General features: G+C 41.6%; 2 protein-coding genes across 7 annotated transcripts in view; both read right to left on the reverse strand.

Annotated features, from left to right (window-relative positions):
* The window catches only part of CAMK2D (calcium/calmodulin dependent protein kinase II delta), a 162,514-nt gene extending 145,894 nt beyond the window's left edge, over positions 1 to 16,620 (reverse strand). For all 4 annotated transcript variants that reach the window (XM_042811644.1, XM_042811642.1, XM_042811647.1 and 1 more), the window contains exons 1-2: positions 16,505 to 16,620; positions 15,695 to 15,789 (exon numbers count right to left, since the gene is read on the reverse strand). In XM_042811644.1, coding sequence (XP_042667578.1) covers positions 15,695 to 15,789; positions 16,505 to 16,572 — 163 coding nt within the window. In that variant the 5' untranslated portion in view covers positions 16,573 to 16,620. The remainder of the gene's footprint in view (positions 1 to 15,694; positions 15,790 to 16,504) is intronic.
* Positions 16,621 to 19,145: 2,525 nt separating this feature from the next.
* ARSJ (arylsulfatase family member J) overlaps positions 19,146 to 24,733 on the reverse strand; it is an 84,248-nt gene continuing 78,660 nt past the window's right edge. Inside the window, exons 6-7 of one of the 3 annotated variants that reach the window (XR_006167735.1) lie at positions 24,598 to 24,645; positions 19,146 to 24,365 (exon numbers count right to left, since the gene is read on the reverse strand). The gene's annotated coding sequence lies outside the window, so the exon portion shown is untranslated. Of the gene's footprint in view, positions 24,646 to 24,733 lie in introns of all 3 variants that reach the window. The other 2 variants (XR_006167736.1, XR_006167734.1) reach the window with 2 other exon arrangements.

Genomic DNA, 24,733 nt, shown 5'->3' on the forward strand with positions numbered 1-24,733 from the left:
GATTTTTGTTAGGCTGACAAAAGTTCTTATGAAGCTGTTCCAGGCCAGCTTTGTAACCATCGCTCTGCAGTACAGGAAGATGTAGGGTTTCAAAAAGCTACAGTTTCTGAATTCTTTGATTTTCAACCACACTAAGGTAGATACTTCCCAAAACTTGTGTCACCAAACTATAGAGATTGCTGTTTGCTACTACTAAAAAAACATTCAAGCTTCCCATTTTACACTTCCTTATTATTGGGCTCTGACTATTTTACTTCATTAGAGAATACAAACAATAGTCATTTCCAGGTAACAACAACAGACTGAGAATCAACAGATGAAAACACGTATCTGATTTTTGGTTTAATCTCCAAAAACTCTCAAAGAACTACAGACTCTTCATCAGTTTTGTTGGTTTCATCCCCCCCCCCCTCCTTTCCAAGTTAACTATATAAGAGTCAAATGTTGATGTTTTAATTACACATACTTAAGAACCTAATGAAATACTGTCAGTAGGCAACATAGCTTGTAACATTATTCAGGTTTTTGCACAGTTAAACACTGAGCTAAGTTTTTTCCACCATCTTTAAAAATTACTCTTCCCCTTTCGTAACCAACCTTTTCAAATTTCTAAGTCAATTAAAGGAAGAACATTACAAGTATTCAAACCAACTCTGAAAACTCGATGACAGGTTTGACAACATCACTCCCTCCTGCGCAGTCTTTCATTTTTATATCAGGCAAGAAAGCTTAGTCATTAACAAAAGTCTTGTGCATTTGCAATGCTTGGCACTCATCAATCCACCACAGAACATCAGTTTATTTAATACGATGTAGTGGCAAGCTGTCTTATACAGCTGTTTCACAGGAAGTCTCATGAAAACATTAAAGATCATCACATTCCATAAAGGTATCGTTGTAAATATACAATAGAATGTTATATGTATTATAAAGCCTTACTCGGCTTTATACTTCAACGTAAGATTCTTCAAGATAAACTTTCAACAGTCTACAACAGAATACTAGCAACAGAGTTTCTTTTTTTTTTTTTTTTTCTTTTTTCTTTTTTTCTTTTTTTTTTTTAAACCCTCAGTTCAGTTTTCTTTAGCTCATAGAATCATAGAAGTATCCCAGATTGGAAGGGACCCATAAGGATCACTGCGTCCAACCCCTGGCTCCACACAGGACCATCCAAACTCCAAACCCTATGTCTGAGAGCACTGTCCAAGTGCTGCAGCAGCCTGGGGCTGTGCCCACTGCCCTGGGCAGCCTGTTTCATGCCCGCTGATGCAGAACCTTCCCCTAAACCACACCTGCCCCTCCCCAACACAGCTCTGTGCCATTCCCTCAGGCCCTGTCACCGTCCCCAGAGAGCAGAGCTCCCTGTGAGGAGCTGCAGCTGCCATGAGGCCTCTCCTCAGCCTCCTCTGCTCTGGGCAGAGCAAACCCCAATACCCCAGCCACTCCTCACACATCTTCCCTTCTAGACCGTTCACCATCTTTGTAGCCCTCCTTTGGAGGCTTTGTAATAGTTAATGATCTTTTTGCACTGTAGCATGCAACACTGCACACAGTACTTGATACTGGATACAGATAGTATATTATATTGGCCCAAGGCACACAGATTAGCATAGATATGGTAGAACGATGGGATAGCGTGATGCTATAATAATATTTTCAATTCTTGAAAATATTTCTATGAACAAAAAACCCAAACAAGTTAGATGAATATCTAACACTTTCCAGATAAAACAACCAGGTTTTTTTTTCTTCCCCTCTAGATTTCCAATTATTTAAAGTAATCATTATGTTTTGTCTTGGTGATCATTTTCCTGCCAATGTCCCCTTTTAACTAGATCTGTTCTCTAGCTGAGACACAGCCCATACTCACACATCATAAAACATAGGAGTCCCCAGTACTCAGATTCCAGATGGCCACATGTATTGCTTTAATGTGATTACAGATAGGTTACAAATGAAATTCAGAATTAAAATTAAAGCAATATTGTTAAACGTTACCACTGCTACCAATGTTGCCTTCTCAAGCAAAGGAGTATTCCAAACACAGGTTATCAGACAAGGAACTATTTAATACATTAACAAAATTGGCACAGAAAACACAACAAGGATATGTGAACACCATGGAATCTGAAACTAACCATATCCCTCTATTATCTCACCAGAAGTTGCTAAGGATACAGGTACCAGACTAAACATGATCAGGTTACAGCAACTGAAGAAAATTATTGCCTATGTGTGGAATTTCCTGACTGGATGCAGTTAAGTCTGCCTCAGTTGCAAAACAGAAACACATTAGCTTAAATATCACCTACTGAGGTTCTTAGATCAAGTCTATATATATAGCTTCCTCAACAGTTCCTTCAGCCTAAGTAAAAGCTTTCTCACACACTCTGTTCTTGGCACAGAAACAATTATTACATTAAGAATATGGAAATTATAAAATTTCCAAAGACCTGAAACATCAAATGCAAATGCTTGCCTTGCTTGCATTCTTTCATGCAAATCCAGAAGCAAATTTATTCTGCAAACATCTACAGTTCATATAGATAACCTTATATTGCATATCCACATATCACAGTGGCATAAAAGCCTTTGAATTTACCCTAATAGCAGAGGAGCTCCCAGAGGAGCTGACAATCTCTACTTAATAGAACATTTCTGTTGGTTGGATTATACGTTGTAGTTTTTGTTTGCTTTTAAACACCTTCCTTTATTTTGGGGCTGCTTTGAGTAATATGGGTAGGTGTTGTACACATCATTCTCATGTTAAAAATTCATAGATAAAATACAACCGAAGCTTTCTTTCCCCCACAGTCACAGCTTAGATTATTCAGTATCTCTTCTATGGAAACATGGAACTAGGTGGATCAACTTCAGATACGCAACCTCTGAGTTTTCTTCACAGAATTTGCATGGTCTGTTCAATATCTAAGATGTATAAAGAATACAGATCTGGTCCAATTCACTCTTTTTCTCTCAATGTCTGGTAACACTGGTTTTAGCTTGGTGTCACTACTTGGTTACTCAAGGATCCAGTGCTAATTCTAAGTTATCAAAGTCTGGCTTTACAGCCCTTGTTTGTATTTCATTACTGGAATCAAGCCACTCATTTTTTCCCCATTTTTGTACAACTGTCCTTCAGCTTGTCTGATATCCAACAAAGGAACATTATTATCCCAGTAAAGATCTCCTTCCTTTCCTCCTCCTCAAGAACGGTCATCTGACATAGTGAAAATCTCAATGAAGTAATGAAAACTTTAAGTTTTCAATGAATCTCAATGAAGTAATGAAAATTTACTGAAAACAATGGGAGATTCTTCTTGTAGTTTTAAACCTGTCCAGCATCCTTTTTATTACTGACATTTATTAAACAACAAACTCAAAATTAAAGGAGTCACTCTACTACTACAAAGTGAAACTAATCATAAAGCCTAGAAATTTACAAAAGCAAGTAGCTTAATACTCCACTTTTATAAATATATCCATCCCATATTAAAAAAAAAAGTTACTCAAGTTTTAAAAAAGTAAAAGCAGCATGACCATTTATGTGAAAATTTATTTTTTGTTACTAGTAAAACATTTTTGTTGAAAATTTGTTTCATACTGCTTTTAATGAAAATCAACTATTTTCTGTGTAGGAAAGTAAGTTTGCGACAGATGTGAACCCAGGCACTGATGCCATGAATGCTTACGTGTTAGCAATATTCATTATGCTAGTCATCACACTGATCTCTATTGCTAAACAAACACCATTGCTGATTTACACAGTTACCTCACTTCCAAAACCAAATTGCAGAAGCTGGATACAATTACAATTAATTTTTCTGTTCCAAAAAAGGTACACTCACTAAATTCAAGATTTTAAAACCACCTACTCTAGACGTATTTTAGCCTTGAGCTGGAAGGGACAGCGAGTGTCCAGCTCCTATGGGATTGTACAAGGAAGTGAGGCAATAATGGCTGGCAGTCCCCCTGAAGCCTAACAGAGGGTGCCACAGAGTGCCAGCACACTTACCAGACAGGAGCAGCTTCCCAGTTCTTTCTATTTTGAGAAGCTTTAAGAGGAAGAACTTCTAAGAAAGTAATGGTCTCAAAACAACAACGACAAAAAAATCCACACCTTAGAACCCACACTGAGCTTGTTATGCATTTTTAAAAGCTGTATTTTATAAGCCAAACAATTCAATGATTAGCAACATTTTGTAAGTTTCAATTCAGGGTGTGAATAAATATAGGGAGTTAAAAAGAGAAACTAACTGCTGTAAGTGTGTTTGCATTTTTTTTTTCTCCATGTTCTTCAGCTACTTTGTTGAAGAGGAGAGCATCCGGGTTTGCAGAAACAGAAGTCAACACTCAACAGCAACTCTTTGTAATTTAGCTCATTTCATGGAGCTATTTTCACAGCAGTTTCTACCTGACCTTGCACAGAGGTGAGAGTAATGGCAGGCTGTTTCAGAAACTGAGTAACACTCCTGTGATTGGAAGGACTGGTTTGTGACTCAGCTCTCAAACAGGCACGATCCTGGGAAATTGTAGAATACAAACACAAAACTCCACACATCTAACTATATGTATGCACATCAGTTATTGGCTCTGAACAGCAACATATATTAAATGTTCTACACCATTTTCCCAAGCAGGAATACCAGTGCTTCCTGCAGGGGTCATTTGCTTAAGATGCGGAAATAAAGCAAATAAGACATTTGGGGATTAGTAAAAACTACTCACCAGAGTAGCTTTGAAATTGGTAGGAAACTGGTAAAAGAGGTGACAGAGAGCACAGTGATGAAAGGGATAGACAAAGTGAAAATAATAAGGAAGTTCTTCAAATCATCAGTCTCCGAACCAGTCTTAATATTCCAGATGCTTTATTACTAAGGTAGATAAACACGACAGCTACATATGTCAACTCCAATTTCCCGTTTCAAACACCCATACAGAAAAGTTAGACCATGAATAGAGTGCATGGAAGAAAGAATGGCCATAATAGTGGCAAGTCTATTATACAGGAGGAAGCTAAAGGAAGATGGCTGCTATGGAAAGAAAGAATAGAAACAAGATAGACCTTGATAAATACACTGATAAAAGATTAATTCCCTGAAGGACAGCATAGGCACAAAAAAAATGAACGATGTCCATGAATACATTTGCGTTATAGATTAGAATTCTTCTAGCTAAAAGGATGCAGTACCAAATTATTGCTTCAGTAAAGGAGAAAGGACTAAGCCCCTTGCCTCGTTAGTTTACATTAAGACAGAGCTTGATTAACAAGACATTTACTCTGCTGAAGGAGTCAACTTCACTCCAGATATCATTTCAACTATATTCCCTCTTTTTTCCACTTAAAGCTAATCCCATGTGGTTTGAAGCTCAGATTTCTTACGCCATAGAAGCCTGGAGATAAAGGTACTTTGAAAGTTCAAGGTCAAGGTTTTAGCTAGATTGAAACTGCTACACAAAACAAGATAAACGCAGCATTGAACAAGAAAAAAATAGAAGAAAAATGGTTCTTAGTTTGACTTTCAAATATTGCTAACTGACCAATTTCTACCATTCAAAACTTTCCTCCAGCCTTCTTCAGTAGAAAGATAGTTGGGGATTGAAGTGATTCACTCACTTGTACTTACAGCAGGTAAAAGACACATTTTCTCAACCGTTCCATACTTTAAGGATTTTAAGTATTGGTGAGATATTTCAACTCCAGGAGATCTTTATGTCTGCAAGAAGGCCATGTGAATGTAATAAAGCTAACACAAAGTAGGCTAGAATGAATATAAAACCTCACGGTTTTGAGACATAAGAAGTCTCCATTTATTACAGATTTGAAACATGTTTTGTGGGTCCTTGTCTGTGTCTCTTAATTTCAAGTTTCCCCAAACCATCTCTGAGACATCATGAACTTACCACCATCCATACACTAGATGGGTTATCAACACAGACCCTAAAACATCTGCAGTATTAACACACATCTCCTAGGAAGACGGATGGACCACACATAAGCAACTTCTACTCTGGAAAAATGAATCTCATTAGTAAACTTCCTTTGATTTACATGATATTGAAAGTAATTTGTTACTTAATTTCAATAGATAAATCGTAATAACCACAAATAAACAAAAACGTAAAGACATCCGTTCTTGCTCTCATTACAAGTAAAATTACATTAAGTTAATAAGCTTTTAGCATGAAACATTTTCCTAAACCAAAAAAGCTGGCTGAGTACACACAAGCTCTGCCAAGCTCTGCTGGATCTTTTTCCTGCATCTAATACATGTGTTCTTCTGCCCGCTCCCCTCCCCTCCATTTTCTTCTACACTGAGCAACTAAAAAATGTTCTTAACATGCTAAAATCTACCAAGTATATATTAGGAGTATCAGCAAGAGCACCATGGAAATGTACAGAAATTTGACTGAAAATAAACTGCCTCTTCCTGCCCTTCTGGGAGACTGATGCTTAAAGCAGCCTTGGAAATATGTTTCCTTTGCCATCATTAGAAGAAAAGGGCATTAAATCCCCATGTGCGCACATCAGTGCAATCCTGATTACTATTTCATAGCTGTCCGTGCTGCACAAAGAAAACAAGTACTAAACAATCCACCACACACCTGACCTTCATTTCATTTAAAAAACAGTATATGCAGTACAAAAAAGCACCAAGAATGTAATCTTTAGATTTTCTAGACTCCAGTGTTTCATAAGTAACTAAGTCATTGAAGATTATTTTCTGTACTGCAACATACAGCATCTTGGAGACATTTAGTATTTGTGGCATCTTTCTATAAAAGGTGGGAAACAGCCTTTAGCCCAGGTTTAATAACCAAAGTTCAGCAGCACCTGGAGCTGCCCCTAGAGAAACTGAAAGTCACCTGTCCTACGGGACAAAATACGCCCTGCAATGTAGTACCACAGCAACAAAGTTCTATTCATGTTATGTGATGCTTTCATAGAATATAAAATACATCTTTATGTACAGAAGTATATGAACATAATGAGTTAAATAAACAAGCTTCCACAAGAAACCTCTGAATTTAGTGATTTTTATCCAAATGAGCAATAGCCTGTTTAAAACATTCTTATGAGAGGTCTCCCAAATCAAAACCATACCTAAGCACTGGTTTGAAATCTGCTAGGCAATACAAATAACTTCAAGGTTTCCCTTGACTGATTAAATCACAAACCTATCTCTTCAAGAGGTTAAAATCTAAATGAAAGCTTAGGCTTGGCAAATCCCATCAGAACATCAAATATGGATATTATGGAGGTACCCCATCTGTCCATGCAGCAACATGAATATGCAACATGACTGTTGCTGCAATACTTGCATTCACATTGCGGAAAATTTACAAGTAAGCAGAAGCAGCTCCTGACTAATTAAATTAGGAACAAAGTTCTGAAAACATGCAATAGATTTTCTGCTATGAATACAAGCTTTGTACGCTGCAAATTTACATATCCTCTCACGTGTTCAGATGGTGAAACTTTACAGCAGAGGTGTGTCATCCTTTCTGCTTACACAAAGGTTTGTTAATCTTCCTCACTGGGCAAGGTACACTGTTCATTTTAGTGCTAGGACAGGAAAGTGTACGGAAGACCTTCTGCTGTGTGATCCAGCACACTGCCCCCAATGCTGTATGCCATTAACAGTCTCACAGAGGAGAGCTGCTGGCCAAAATGTTGGATGAGTTGTTCTGAAGGACTGCATACCTGCTTACAGACAATTCACAAAACCCTGAACTTTACCATTAAGATTTGATACATTCTTCAATCAATCAATCTTGCATCTGCCAAAATTCATGCGTGTGCTCACTCAATACAGAAAGTATTCAGCTCATCCCATCTGCTTACAAATCAGATACTGAAGTTCTCAATTTTGCACATTAAAGAGCTCTAAGGATCTATAGGTCCACATCTGCTTGAACACAACTGCAGCTACTGTTTCCACTACATATCCAACCACATGTTAGCAGAATAAAAAGTGGTGCAAAGAGAGCATTTAGGATGGCAGGCAGGCAGGTGGGAAGTGGAAGGGGGTGGGGGGAAAGGCTGTGCACCTGACAACGCTATCGAATGATTTGGCTGGAAGAGGTCAAAAGAAACCACATAGCCAGTCAAACTTTTTCAAGCATACTGCACATTTAAGGTGAAAGCGAGTGCTAACACAAATTAATTTGGTAACTCCATTTTCAGATGCCAGACCTCTCTTGGAAAGGAAGAGGATGTCAGCTTCTTGCAGCAGCATATAAACTTTTGGGCAGTTATAAATGCAAAGAGCTGTAAGAATAAGAGAGATGTCTCCTATCACAAGATGAAATGCTTCATCTTGACCATCAAATACCTTCAGCAGAACACTTCCATTACAAAATAAAATATATTCCGTTACTTTATTTTCCTTTACTTACAAAAGTTCAAAAATTGACATAGAAGCTACTCAAATCACTGGGTATGCACAGTTACTTTCTATGAAGTACAACAAACCTAAACCAACAGCTGTACAGACTGTAGCAGCTCATTTAGTATATTAGCTACCACTCTCTAGACTCTAAAAGCCTAATTATAAAAAACAAATATACGCTGCAGCACAATTTATACTTCTCAGTTATCACTGAAGAGGATCTGGATCGGAATAAAAGCTAAATTGGGTATAAGACATATTTACAAGTCTGAGCAAGTTCCCCCTGCCTGGCTGTGCTGTAGTCTTGGCTGTAGCCTGTGCTTCTATCCAGAGAAATTTACAGAAACAACAGATTCAAGAGAAGAAGTAAATTCTCACTTCAGCATATTATACTATGCAGCTTCCAACCACATGCAACAGGAATTCACATGGCTGCAAAGCTTTAAGTTTCTATCATTCAAATAACAAACTCAGAACATTTTAAGGCTGACATTGTATATTAAATAACAGCACAACTGTCCACCCTGAAAGAAAATACAAAAATTACGTTCTCAAATATTTACCACTCTCTCTGATATCACGCACAAGACATTCCCCATAACAGCAAAATTAAAGAGAGGAGGAGTTGGCACAAACTCACACCCAAAGACACGCACAGAACTCTACACATAGAGGAACAAATAGACAGATTGGATTCCTGTGTCTCTTCAAAACACAGCAGATGTCTCTTCAAATTCAAGGCATAATTATTTGCAATAAAGAATTAAACAAAAGGAGCTACTATCTTTAGCTTTGTTCTCTATTAACCTTTTGCAATCAACAGGGGCAGTTATGCTTTCCATACAATCTTTTGAAATCCCCATAATATCCTTACAAAGCATTTGACAAACGTGCAATAAATGTGAAGAAGGAAGTTGGACCCTGACATAGATAAAACCATTGAAACACCCTGGCCTACATTTCTGAAGAGGTCAAATAAAGGACGTGAACACGACAAAAGCAGTACCTTGGCAGTACTTGTACTTGTAAAGCAAAATAATTGAAATTCTCCATCTTCCAGAAACCAGCATATTTCTAAGTTCCTCACGAGGACACAGATGAGTCCCTCTGATACCTTAGCTGACCTGTGGTTTCAAATTGCAGTAGACATAAAACGATGCTTTCTGTGTACAGTAACATGCAAACAGGCAGAACAATAAAGGTGAAGTGCTTATCAGACTGCTCATTTCCTCATTTCTGTATGTGAGCTAAAGCTTTAATTTGGAAGTATAGTTTGGATAGAAGTAGCAATACAGTTCCACAGAACACAACTTCTCTCAGACGAAGAGAAAGGAAGAAAAAAACAAAACACACAAAAACCAACCAACAACAAAACCAAAAACCCCAAACCCACCCACATTTCGGTATCTAAATGGAGATGCAGAAGCAGAGTTCACATTTTCCCCTACAAATGCTTCTCCTCTCCCTCCTAACAGAAGGAAGGAGAAGAAATTCTGGAAGGGCAGCCGTTCAGATGCGCAGTTAAGTCCTTGCAGTAAATGAACATAAAAACCAGAAGCACACGAGCGCCAGAATTAACAAATTTGACAGAAAATGGTAGGAAGGAGGCAGCCAAATAAATTCTAAAGAAGCCCTTTGTTGTCAACAATTCAGTGCAAGAGATCTGAAAGCAGAGAGGAGGACCAGCCAAAGCAGCAACAAAAACAATGAAGGAAAATGGGAAGTTCCAAAGAGAGCTAGATGCATTCAACCAATTCCTAATTATAAGCATGCTTAATAATCTTTGGATTTGGAATAGAAAAAAAGATTTTTTTCCTCTGTTGAACTCTGATGACAGACATCTCCAACATCTTTTTAATTCCCACTGTTAACCCCAAGTTACTTTAGAGATCGGATTTGTGTCATGTTTCCATCTCAGTCAATAGGTACACTTTCACAAACTCCAATTTGCACAATAATTTGTAAGCACTGTTTTCAGGAGTTTCACTTCAAAGTGAGAAGCTACCCATCAAGGACATTTCTGTAAAGTACATGAGGAGAACAGCACTGCAGCTTACCACAATTCTTCACTCTGACACCAACCACCCTAATCTGGGAAGTCTTTTCAAGTATGCACTACAATTTTCACCTGAGTACTTACATCCCAGTAAGAACAGCAGCAAACTACAGTGAAGATAACAGCGATGCATCCATCCTCACGTTCTAGTACAGTTTATTTAAAGCACATCAGTTTATGAGCTATAAAAAGAATCTCCTTTCCTAAGAGCAACAATAGACACAATAGAAAGATACATAAATCCTTTGCAAAATAATAATAACAATAATATTGACATGATAGGAATTGTAGAATACTTGCTACGGGTAATTATCTACTAACTGCCAACAAAAATATTTTGAAATTTAATTTAAACTGTTAAAATAAGTTTCTGCTAGCCAACATGCATCACAATGAATTCATAGTCCTCATTCACACCAGTGAATGAAAGCTTTCCAGATTTCCATCAGAAAGAAGAGATAACAAAAGCTCCAAACCTTCAAAATGGAATTTCTAACCATTTTTAAATAACATTCATGAATGCTCTCTACTACTATATAAGCTCTCAGAATGAACTTAATTTGAGAGAGCCAGTAGACTGTTAAATTACTGTAATTCACAACCATAACAAATACTTGCAGATAAATGTGTAAATGTATCCCTGTTGAATCAGAACATGTATGTTAGACTGAAAGAAACATCATGGCTAACCTGAAAGGCAGAAAGAGCACAAGCATAGGGAAAGGACAACCATATTAGCACAGAGGACTTCTTGATACTATGGAAAAACTTGTTTAAACATACTTCCAACACATGGAGGAAAGCAACCACACTGCTCCTTGACATGTAACGAACCTGAGAAATTAGAATTCTTGCTCTCACAAAGCTGAAGTGTTCTTTGCTGACAACTAAATGCCCTTAAGGAGAGTACTTGGTGTGTGATAATAACTTCATGCGTACTTAAGAACTGAAATCAACAATAAAATACATACAGATATCATAAAACTGTGCACAGGTAAAAGTGTACTCCCAAATTAAGATCTTCAGTTAGATTAGGAATCTTTGCTAGATTATCAACAATTTCTTCTGCTGTACAGTACAGGAAGGCTTATTACATCCTGCATTCCTGTAAAACATCTGGCTGCAACTGACAAAGACCAACTCAGTCAAGTATCCTATCTCCATATCAAGGAAAACTACATTGAAAAATACTCCACTATACCCTTCACACATGATATATATCTAAATCACTTTAGGGACAGGCTTAGACACAGAAATACTCTTCCTACAGTAAGATTACTCAGTACAACCACTAAAATACTGCTCCAAAAGGGTGGTTGTTTTTTTTCCTCCAGCCTCCTCACCCAAAACATCTTGCTGCAAATAAGCTCAGCAGGCGCAGTGAGCTCCAGCTATTTTCTCTTCTTTGACAAACAGGGAGATTCAGAAACAACCTGGGAAGTTTCTGACCAAGAAGAAAGATAAATGATCAGTGAAGCCTCCAAAGTTGATAGCTCAAAAGCTCACTGAAGCTAATGGGAGGACTGGACCATGAAAGATCATGGGAGCGTTGGACAAACAAGCATTAGCCTCCAGCTGATTCCTGTATTCCTTTCAGTAACAGGAATGCCCTAACCAAAGAAGGTCTCACTTCCCCTGCAGCACCCAAAGGGCCGGAAGAGGAGCATCCAGGCAGCATTTACAAAAGCACCCTAGAAAATAAAAGCATTCTCACAAATGTCGTTAGACTGCCATCCAAGGAACCACTAGAGAGCAAACATCAAAATAAGCATTGGCAAAAATTACATCTAACCAAAAAACACTAGAAAATGATTTTTGCAAACATGATTAGAGAAACTAACACTTCTCTGATTCCTTTCCCACCCCCCCTTCAAAAAACGAGGCCTAAACCTGTTAAGAAAATGGCTTCGTTCCTGAAATTTGTTTGGATCAAAGCCAAAAGACTCTCAAAGAAGAAAATAAAAGATAATGACAAACGACTAATTTGTGAATTATTTTGCATTTGGCACATGCAGGGGAAAAGTCACCTTGTGAAAAGTTCACCTTTATCTACATTTCTTTCTACACAAGAAAAACAACACAAAGCAGCCTAAAACAACACACTTTAGAAATTGAGTAATAAGAAAATTCCAATGACTTCATCAGCCAAAACAATGCAGAGCCCAGAATCAGCAAACACACACCCTTCACCCTATTCTAAGTGTTCTGCGCACTTGTTCACTACTGCATTTAGTTTTAGAAGGATGTGCAATAGAACTTTTCTCCTTCCTCTTTTAAATCAGCAGCACGATTAAATCATGTGAGCTTGTCTAGAACAGACTCGGTACAAAACAAGCAATTGATTTTTTAACATCAACATAATACTTCCATTGACTTAGTAAACATGAAGAAAAAACTGCAGTTCAAGTCATTCAAACATACGATGTCCTAATAAAATTCTTCTTGCTATACTGAGAGATATAAACTGCAAATAATTATTGCTACTAACAAAAGTCAGAGAAATGTGTAATCTAAAGTGTCACAAAGCCAAATGCTTAAAAACATAATTTAAAATGTTTTTACTACATTGTAGACTAAATTAGTGCATAAGATCAGAACAGGTGTGAATAACTGACCATCAGTTTAAAAGCGCAGAATTTGCTTCTGTAAAAACACAACAGAACCAAACTTCCTTTTCCCTTCAAATTAAAGCCAAAGCCCATCTCACGGTTGCTCCAAAATTTCCCCACAACTAACCAAGGAATCAGAAGAGAACACACCTTCACTGGCGTAAGGAACTCTGCGTTTAGATGGGCTGCTAAGGGGAGGATCCAATCTCCGAGATCATTTGCAGCTGGGGTGACGATTATTGTCATATCAAGGCTGACACAGTTAAATAATTTTTCAATGCAAGTTGTGTTAAGTTCTCCTTCGGATTAGCAGCCTTGACTCCTCCCCATCAAACACTGTAAAGGCAACTCTTCCATCTTGCAAGCAAGAGGCTCAAATTTGACATAGTGCTTCAGAGCTACAGACAAGCATGGGATATACATGGCAAGCAGAGAACCTCTAACTGCTCACAGATGAAGCTCACTCAACAACGTTCTTCAGATTTATATTATGACCTGTTTTCAGGTGAGAAGTTGGATACACCACAGTGAACTGCTACCTCATTATAAAGCAGTTCAGAAAGGAGGAGGATGAAACTTATAATTTAGATACTATTATTTGAGATGTAGTCTGAGTTGCAAGCTGCATATTTATTATCAGCCATGTCAAAGTATCACAGACAGAGGCACTGCAAGTGCCCTTTTGGAAAAGCAGAATTGCTTAAGGTGAATCTGAAGATCTCTATAAGAAGCTTGTTCTTCAAAAGCTTCTGAGTAGATATTATTTATTTTGTCTTCCAAAAGAAAGATAAAAACTAAATAACAGCAATGCATATAAACTAAAAAAAAAAAACCAAAAAAAACCTTAACATTTCTGGAATCTTTGAAAGCCAAGATGGAAATGGATTCACTGCATCCATGACATGACATCACATTCATTCAGATATGGAAGAATATTTCATGGTCCAGTTATCAATCTAGAAAACCCAATTCCTCGCTTTATGGGCTTACATGTTAAAGCAACAGAAATTTTTCTTTGCGTGAGTTTTGCCGCATTCCACCTTATCAGCCAAATTCTCCCCAGCACGCTTGGCCTCACGAACGGGCTACACTGCGAACCAACTTGGTCCTGCCTGAACAGTCAAGGAAGCACAAAAATGAAAACCTGAAAAATAGCATGTCTCAAATAATGGCTTCTAAGAAAGACTTAATATTTGTATTAATTTAGCCTGCCTTTCAAGATGTTATCCCATTATAAGTAAAAACTAGAGCAAACAAGTAATCTGACCATTATCTTGCTACACCTTCTCAACCTGAAAGGCTAGATCTATAAAACTACATAGAATGTGGAGGTTTGTTTTAAGCATCAAAATTCAACAGGTCGTGTCACTGCACTGACAAAAGAAACAAGGAAAATTTGATTTAAGCAAATTTGTGACATTATTTTATCTGAAGTATTAGTTTTTTCCTAATCCCCCTTCTTTTAAATCTGTCACTCTATAAAGAGGTATTCTGAAGTACAGAAAAATAAAATCTCTCACAGAAATTGGAGAAAGACTAAAATTCAGCAAAAGGTAAAAATTAGCATTCATATTCCATTCACCAGCTGAAAACATCAACACCATGTTGAAAGATCTCCAGCAGAGAACAGCAAGCTACCAGAATATGCCCTAGTGTTGCAGGAAGTATTTTAGGTGCAAATTTAATGAATTAATCCAGACTGCTGTTTACCTGCAATGATGTGTGCTGAAAGCAAACCAGACCTTAAAGACATGTTTAGAGCTGACACCGCTTGCTTATTCACTTCCACATTCTTTACTATATCACAAACATCAGAACACAAGTGATGTTAACAGAGAATAATCCCTAATCCCCGACATCCTTCTACAATCCCTTTGACGTGGATTTAACAAGGAATTGACATATCTCCATTGAGGCTTGCTTCTAACAGCAGTAACAGCTTCCAACAGCAGTAACAACAGCACACACGTGATTGCCCAAATGTATCACAAAGACTTACCACTGACAGCCAGAATGTAAGGGAGACAAACACATTATAGCATGCGGTGCAGCAGGCATTACTGCTGGGCTGTAGCAGTGACACTGTATCATTCAGAAAGTCCTGAGTTTACAAACAGATACTTCAAAAAAGGGAAATTTCCTTTCCCCGGGACCTCATGGCAAAGTTCAGTACAGGATAGCGCATTACACTCTTCTCCACGGATTCAAATCAGGCCTTCATTTTCACGTTTAAGTTTAAATGTAACGGAAACTTTGAATTCAGAAAAGCGTAGACACACATTTATGATAAAAGCTGCACTGTCAACATATTTCCCAGCCTTCCCCTAAAAAAAAAAACAGTTTGCAAGGCTGACGTTTAATTTTTTTTCCAGTATAAAAATGGGAAGAGGATGCACTAATTTAAATGACTTCATAAAGCTTCCCTTTAAGCACAGTATAGCAACAGTCACAGACCTCCACACCTCTGAAACATTTAGCATAAAAAATAACCACAGCCTGAAAGGAAACAAAGAAAAGCCTACTGAGAAAATTAATAACCTTAATTCTTATTATTTTGTGGTCCGTTTTAACGCTCGCCACAAGAATGCAAGAAATGAGGAGAAGGCATCGTAAACACTCGGTTGGAATATACCCACCCCTGGCCGAGAGCTTTTTGGTGTTGATGATTTTGGCAGCATACTCCTGTCCTGTGGTGATTTTCATACATCGCCTCACAACCGAGAATGCCCCTCTGCAAGCCAAAAGGGGGACAGAGCGTCAGTGTCACCCGAACAGCTCCCTGCCATTACCACCGCGCTGCCACTCTTAGGGAGCGGCGCGATGCCCAAAGAATTAAGGGGGGAGGGGGCAGGATAATAAGGAAAAAAAAAATATAAGAAGAAGGGAGGCTTTTCAGAGACGGTCAACGTCGATTTTATTCATCGCAACAGCAAAGCGCTGCTCAGCTGGTTCGAGCCGTGCGACCGAAGCCCTCAGCCGGCATACACCACGGCCGCGCGGCGGGAAGGAAAGCGGCACGTTACGGCCCCGGGGGAGCACACGCCGGGGGCGGCGCGGCAGCGGGTCCCGCTCCCAGTGCCCGCACCAACATGGCGATCGGCGATACGCGCCCCGCCGCAGGGGGGCGCCCGACGCGCCGCCCGTTGTTGGCGGTCGCGAGCTCCGGCGGCCGATAGCGGGGCAGCCCCTCACCGCCCGGAGCCCGCCAGCACTCCCAGGGATCGCCGCCCCCCCGGGCTGTACGCACCCACGGGGTCGCGCGGGCGCACGGACCGACTCTCACCCTTGAAGCAACGCCCGGGGACGAGGCGGGGCTGGAGGCGTCGCCCCGCGCACCCCTTCCCGCGGGTACCGAGCCCTCCTCTCTCCCCCGACTCTCGGTCCTTCCCTACCCCCACCCCCGACCCCGAAGCGGCTGCCCCGCGCCCGGCGGGCTGCGTACTTACTTCCCGAGCTCCTCGAAGAGCTGGTACTCGTCGGTGAACCTGGTGCAGGTGGCGGTTGAGGCCATCATGGGGACGGGCGGCCGCCGGTGCGTCCGGCGGCCAGGGGAGGCGAGGCGGCAGAGGGGCCGTGCGGTGGGCGAGGCGAGGCGAGGCGAGGCGAGGCGAGGCTCCGCGCCGGCTTCTCCTCCTCGCCGCCGCCGCCTCTCGTGACGGGGCTACCGCCTCCTCCCCGCCAGGCGGCTCGTCCCCGCGGCTCGGCTCTCCCCTCCCCTCGTCCCCACCCTCTGGGAAAATAAATAAATAAATAAAAATGTTGCGACGGAGAGGCGGCACCGAAAGGGAAAGCAAAACCGGGGCGGGGGGGCGCGGCACAGCCGCCGGTGACGGGGCGCCTCGGCCCTACGCTCTCCCCTCCCCGCGGGCAGCGGGGCCGCCGCGCCTCGCTCTGCCCCGTCTCCCGGTGCCGTGCCTCCCCCTAGCGATCCGAGCCCGCCAGCCGCGGCCGCCCCGTCGCGGCTCTCTGCCGCCGCCTCGCCGCCCGTCGGGGACGCCGCGAGGCGGGGGTTCCCGCCACCGAGCTCGGGGAACCGCTCTGCGCGGGGACGACCCCTCCCGCTCCGCACCGGGGACAGCGGCGGCGCCGCTGGCCCCGAGGAAACGGATGCACCTGCGCCCCGTTCCTCGGCGACCGCTGACGTCACCAACCGCCCCGCGGGGGCGGGGGGGCGGCCGTGCTCGTGGGCGCGCGCGGCGGCAGCCGGCGGGAAGCGCGACCGCGAGACCCTCCCTCGACCCCCCCCCATCCTTCCCGCCCCTCGCCGTCGCGTGGCGTCACCGCGGCCGCGTGCGGGAGGGGCGGCGGGCGCGGGGCTCCGCAGTCCGGGGAGGGCGTGTGGGGAACGCTGCAGGCGCGAGGCTGCGTGCTGCGGGCGGAGGAAAAGGCAGCCGTGCGTTCGCGAGCGGTCGCCGCGGGGCTTTGACCTTGGGCTCGTTCCTGCGGCGGGGAAGGGTAGCTCCGCGCGGAGCAGCTGGCGGCCGCCACGAGCGCCGAAGGAGGGCTGGACGACCCGCGCGTGAGCCCAGAGGGTCCGAACGTGGTTGTGCGAGGAGTCCGCACTGTGCTTCGCTTGGAAGGATGGGAATGCTGTTCCTGTAATGTCACTGAGAGCCTTGCTGAAAATGCTGTTGGGATAAAGCATCTGAGCATGGGAAATTCTGCGCCCGAAGTATAAACGTGTCTGGTTTTGTATTCATTTCATCCCCAAGATTTCCTGTCCAAAATAATCTAAAGCCAAAGCAGCAGCAGCAGGTGAAGAACTGCTAATGGTGGTAACTGCAGCATTCTTCACAGCCCAAAAACACTCTCCCGAGTTGGAAATCGTTACAGCTTGACTAAAAGCCATCCCAAATGTGGCCATTTACACACCCGCCACCCAGGTACATGCTGATAGACGCAGCCATGCTCCTGGCCCAGGCCCTGGCATGGCTGGTGCTCTGTGCCAGGCACCTCATGTGGTTTGCTGTGTGTTCCTGTCTGCTATACATAGTGGAGGTGCATTAAGGAATGAGCACTGTGCAGTGCTTTAAACATGTAGTGCACTGGAGATGTCAGCTTGCATTACAGCCAGAGCCGCGCTGTAGCGGGCAGCCTGCAGCACAGGAGTAGGCAAGCAGCTCAGAGCACTCTGTGCTGGCGTGCCAGCAGGGACACACGCCATGCAGGTTTCCATTAGGATCCACAGCTGAGACCTCATAGGAAGAGTTAAAAATCTGGCAGCTCTTCCCTCAGCTAATGCGGGATGTGCGTGTGCACGCAATGTGAATGTGTGAGCCTGTGCACAGCAGCAGTTTTCCTCCTAGCAAGGCAGCTGTATCGTGTAGAAATGGGCTGCACTCATGGCGTAAAGGAGCGATAGAGGAAGGCTGTGAAAATGGGGAGCCAGTAGCAAACATTTACTCCCCAGTTCCTCTTCAGGGGAGAGTTGTGTGCAGGATGCCGGTACAAAAAGACAGGGAGATGTCTCAGTTTATAACAGCAAATGAATGAACTACTGTCAGATCGGTGAAGGGAATATGCACAAAATATCACAAGGAACAGAGGCGTATTTCCAACTCAGGCCATTCTGTGATTCTATGATTCTATGATATTTCTTAGACCCTTGAACAAAACTGCAACATGTGAGTCATGCATAATTTTGTATTCATCTCCATAAATAACACAATCAGCAGGACTGAAGCCCCAGGGCTGTCTGACGATGTGCATATTTACAGGGGGATGTCCGGCAGGCTGCTGATCTATGTATTCACAGGCACTCAAAAATAAAGTGTATTCCCCTGTCCTGTATCATTTTTTTCTAACAGTATATCCTGACAACAGACATTTGGCCAAAGTATCTGTTGTGACTGTGCCATCAAAAAATGTTCAGAAGAAATTACTGAAGTCCATCCATTTTCTTTTTCTGTTGGAGTTCTGTTTAGTAATGATATTAAAAAGGTGCACCATCTAGACAAAAAATAAATAAATAAATAAAAATCTTTCTCTTCCACTTCCCAACATGAAAAAAAAAAAAAAAAAAAAAAAATTTGAGAAGGAGCCAAGGTGTCCTAAGAGCAATATCCAGTATGAATTTTATTACAGGAGTTCAGGAAAGAAAATAATTGTTTACAAGAGCAGTATCATAAGGACTTGGAGAATTTCCAGGGGGACAGATACTTGGGAGTGATTAATAGCTTGGAAACACTTGAGCTGGGAAGTTTTCTTCTTGTTACAACAATGCTCCCTTAAATGCAGTTCACTCTTGAGCTGAAACAGAACCATGATTTGTAGCTGCTACTTAAGTCCTCCATAAATTCACCAAACTTTCTGAGAGGAGCAGAGCCTCTGCCACGGCAGCCAAGGACCTGGGCCTGTCAGTGAATTCTAAAAGCTGGCTCCAGGTTCAGGTTTCCCTAAGGCTGCAAAAGTAGTTCATCTGTGGTTGCTTTAGTGGACGCAGAAAGTCAGATCTCCATAATGAACCAAAAAAGGCTTAGAGAAAATCCTAGGACATGTTTCTCTCCTCCAGAGAAAAAGAAATATTAAAAGAGAATTGAAAATAGCTGAAGTCTGTAAGAAATGGAATAGCTGTTCCTCTAACGTCTCTGCAGCTTAACAAAATGTTACAGCCCAGTGGAACAAGCACTTAATTTCAGAATCTGAAACAACATTTATTGTGGCAAAGGAAATGGTATTTTTGTTAAAAGTATGCTATTCATCAAGGGCTTTCCTGTATATGGCTTTTTTATTCACCAAAGTGAGGTTTTCATTTTATTTCTGATCTCGCAAATACAGACTTTCTCTCTGCTTGTGTTTTGAAGGAGTTAGAGAGCTTTTGAAAGGTCATTCATGTGCACTCATTATGAGCTCTGCTAGGAGTACTGTATATTTAGCTTGTGGACAAATTGAATGGCCACTTACAGCAGAGGTCTAGATAGAAAACGGCCTTGATTGATACCTAGGTAACCATGGGTTTAGAGAAATACTGTTTAGTACCAGATGGTCTTGAATGGCAGCCCATGGTCCTTCTCAAGTATTCCTGTGGCAAAGCTTTACTGCCCCAAAGTGAGTGACAGTGAACACTGATGCGGTTACAGGTGCATATGACAATAAAGCCAATGAACTGTAACTTGATCAATAAAGCATACAAATCTTGTTGATACAAAATGTGAACCCAGGTTGGCAGAACTCACTGGCGAGCAATGGTCTCCTTAGCAGCATGATAAAAGTCCCTCTGTCTTGTGCTGCTCTAGAGAGGCTTGCATGGACAACACCTGACACCCAGCTCTGGTTGCACCAGGAGAGTGGTGGTGGGCTTGACATAACAAACAAGGAGGGGATGAAGGAAGCTGAGATCTGTGCAATAAGACAACAAATTTCAACGTTTCTGCTAACACGATCAGCAGGGAGAGGGCAATGGGTAAAAGTACGGTGGGAAAGTCAGAGGAGAGATTCTGAACTAGAAACAAAATAGAAAGGAAAAGTGCTGCGTGGGAGAGAGGAAGGGAAAGATGCTAGACAGCAGATAGAAAGGGGAAATCAGTGCAACAGGGCTGTAGCTGATGGAGTTACATTACTTGTGTAGTGAGAAATGAGAAAAAGGACAGTAAATGAGTTTTGTAATAGGAATAGAGAATCACAAACGGAACAAAGGAAGAGGACAGGAACAGAGACAGAAAATGTTATTTTAAGAAAAAGGAGTAAGTAAAGAGAAATTGAAAGAAGGTCAAACAGTTATTGGTGTCAGGAACAAAAATGATCAATGTGAAAGTGGATAGAAATATGAATATATGGAGACAGTGGGAAAAATGGAGAGAGGTTAATCAGAATATCACACAAATATACGGGAACAAAGAGGTATAAGAACAGACAAGAGGATCAACAGTAAGAAATCACACAAGATAAGATATTTGGGTTTGCAGTTCACTGTAATGGTTTGGCACTGCATTAGCTGGCTGTTAAAGTACTGTGACTGCTGAGTCTGAAAGGGGTGCACTTCTGCTTTTTTACCTTTGGATATGAAATGATCCACGCTTTCTCCATGAGTAACGGCAGACAGTGCTGGGAAGATGCGCTCTGAGGTGGCAGAAGGGGAAAGTTCCCCATGGGAAGAAATAACAGTTTCTTCCCAGAAAGATCCACTTGGGGGCTTCAGCTCAAAGTCAAGGCTAAGCTTTCTGTAATGGCTCTTTAATAGGAGCTGGCACAGGAAATTGTTTTGTAATTGATAGACCTCAATGCTTTTACATATTGCCGCAGAAATATTAATTTGGAACAGGAGGCATGCAGCAACAGGGACACTCAGCTGCTCTTCCTGCCGTGAGCGGCCTCAACCCAGCAGACCAAAGTGAGCTGGAGGCAACAGATGTCAGATCAGCACTAAGTTATCTGTTGTGCCATTTTTTGGACTTCTTTTGTTTCCTCGTTGGAACTGTTGCTTTTCTAAATAAAGATTTTGGCGGGTAGTAACTCTGGTAGCATCACCTGGTCAGTATGGCAGAATCACTCAATGTAGCCCACATGCTTTCATTTCCAAGCACTGATTGTCGTCCAATCTGTGTCTTTGTGCCTTCTGCAGGAACATCTCCCTCTCAAGCACCTTCTGGTCAAGACCCCCAGCTGCCATCTCTAGAAACTGGGGCCAGCTGCAGCCACCCCAGGTCTCCACCAAGTTGGAAAGAGCCAAGATGGAGACACTGAGAGGTCTGACTTAGGGCATGTTTTCTTCCCACGGGGAAGCTTTATTGCTCAATCCCTTGCTGTACTTGTTCTACCATGTGTGCATAAGCACTCAGTGAAGTAGATCCTTGAAGGTTCCCCAAAGAAAATTAATTATTTATCCATTATTTACACTCTCGACAAGCACCTTCCTACTCAACTACAGCAATGTGTGTGCTCTCTCTTACTCTCCTGCTGCAGCGCTCCTATGTAGGATTAATTTACTCTTCAGTGAAGCAGAAAGATGTTGGCAGAATAACTGATTTGATAGCTCAGTGATTCTGTCATGCTCTTGTTATGCGGGGGACCAAGTCTTCTTTCTGGCCTAAAAAAGCATTACTCCTGACAGTCCAGGAGACACTGCAGGCCATTTGCCTCCCACCTCCAGAAGCACCACAGGACAACTAGGACAAAAAATATATATATTTTTTTGGTGGCAAGAACAAAACTACAGGCCTAGCAAAAATGAAATTTTAAATTTGTTTGCATTGGAAAGGAAAAAAACCAAAACTCTAATGAGATACAAGTTTCATTTAAGAACTTTGAATGGTTTGTTTTTTATCTTCATTTGAGGGCATTTTTAACTGAGAATAACAAAATAATACTTATGAAGAAGTTTGTTTCTCTTTAATTCACTTTAATTTTGAGCTGCGTGTTTATTTATTAACTACTAGCAAATAAAAAAGGATAAGGAGATGCTGCAGGCTGTGGTTGAATTACTCAATTGAGTAAGGACTGGAAGTCAGAAAGGAAGAGTGAAACACAGAAGAGCAAAACAGAGACAGGAACGCAGAAGGTTGCTGTACAATGCACTTAATGACTGAGACCTTATCAGTGGGGTGCCAAACCAGGAATTCAGATCCAGTGACAAAGTCAGCAAATACCACTGCCAGAAGCAGTACCATGGTAAATCTTCACACCCAGCTCGAAAACACCAGTGATTTGTAGAAAGGGTTCAGACTGTTTCAATGTTTCAGTAAAGCTATTACAAGCTGTAATACTTAGGAACATTACTGCACAGCTGCAATGTGTTTTTGAAAAAGAGGAAGGGACACTTCTCAAAACAGTCATTTAGCAGCTGGTTTATTACTGGTTTTGCTATCAGTTACCTTTCTCTGCAGGCAAATCACCATTTCCCTTTGAGTTGAATAAGGACATATCCCAGTACCTACTAAAGGTAAAAGGGGTTTTCTTTCCCTGTTTTCAGTGGATCTCCTGGTGAGCACTGTTGAGATAAAGCTTTGATGTGTTAGGCTGTCAATATTTTTAACCAGCCATGTTAATAAGGTTACTGATGAACCTCAAAAGTATTCTGTAGCAGGAAGACAGAAATCATTTATCTAGACTGACTTCTCTTCTCACAAGCACTTGGAGTGAGTTATTCAAGACCTCGCTGGACTGTAAATTATCTACACTCATTTGCTACATACAAGATCCAGGAGCTGATATCTCAAATACTGTCAATAACTACAGATCAGACTGTGCACATGCATATGTACACTATTATGTTGTGATTAGAGGGTACAGTGAGGAACAGATAAGCACACACACACACACACACACAAAAAAAATACATAAACAAACAAACAAACAAAAACATTGATCTTAATGTCCATAATTAAATCTGAATGATTCCAAGATGCTACTAAAGTGGCCTGAATTTTCATCCCAATCAGATGACTAACATAGTTTATGCATAATAACTTTGAGAGTTTCTTTGCTCAAAGTTTCCAGCATTAACAAAAAAATATAGAAAAAAAATTAACAAAAAAATATAGAAATATCTGTTACAAATTTATCTGAAGTAGCCATGGATCTAGGCCTTATTAAATTATTAAATTTCTCCCCAGTTTTCTTCAAGAAAGAGTGGGAAAGAGATCTCTAAGTGGAAGTGAGTTGTGACTATGACGCTGGGGAGATGCATCCAGTTGACAAAGCACCTCCAAGAAAAGGTAAAGGAAAAGAAACAACAAAATTAATCCAATCAGACCCCAGAAGCCCCAGTTTTAAAAAATGCCCGATGAAATCTTGTCTGAATAAGGCTATAGACTTTCTACATAAGGCTATGGGTGACAGTGCTCAGGTCACTCATTCAAGCAATGAAACCACTTCAGGGAAGATAGTTATGACAAATACAAGAAGATCAATCATCCCAGTGACACACTCACTGCTTTAGGTTCATTGCAACTTAACCTAGCAGAGCTGCAGGAGGCCTCAGGACTCCAAAGTGTGAGCAGAAAGCCCAGCAGTTTTGGAGGTGTTGTGCTGGAGGTGGCACGTGTGGTGGAAGCTGTGGGAGCGGAGACAAGCCGTGATGACGAGTGGGTGCTGGCTCCAGTGCGCTTCTGTAGCGTCTGTTACTGCTCTTCAGGGGTTTGGTTTGTTGAATTTATTTCTGTGGTTGCTTTCCAAACGTTTCTGGAAATTTCAGCACCAGCCTTGAGGCTCGCTGGCTGGATGTCGGCGGGACTCAAGAAGGAAAAATGTAACTGCCTCCAGAGTTTCCAGAGAGATGTTACTTTTGGTTTGGTTGTGATTGAATCTGAAGAACATGTGCATTTTGTTTCTGGTGTGGTAAGAGGCCTAATTGTCATGTTATCTTGTGATCTAAATTCAAAAGAAATACATGCATCTGGTAAAGTGGACTATGACAACCTCAATGTCACCACCATTATGAATTAACTGCATTCTGTTGACACATTCCATAAAAGCTCACAAGCTTATTCATACAAAACACAGGGATGGCATTCTCTGTTCTGTTGTGTTCCCCATGCATTAAATAGTCTGTGTTAAACAGGTAATGGAAATTGCAGGCGACTTCAAAGTACTACAAACTCACAGTGTCATGCATTGGTCTTACGAATCCAGTGTTTAATCACAGTAAGATCTAGAACAAGAAAAGAGTGGAGAGGAACAGTAAGGAGACGATGTGCTCCAGTCATTCTTAAGTCACCAGAGTAAATGCCTGTTGGTAT

This window comes from Centrocercus urophasianus, unplaced genomic scaffold (assembly GCF_019232065.1).
Source record: "Centrocercus urophasianus isolate 14NV4802_14NV808 unplaced genomic scaffold, USGS_Curo_1.0 seq_13, whole genome shotgun sequence".
NCBI lineage: Eukaryota > Metazoa > Chordata > Aves > Galliformes > Phasianidae > Centrocercus > Centrocercus urophasianus.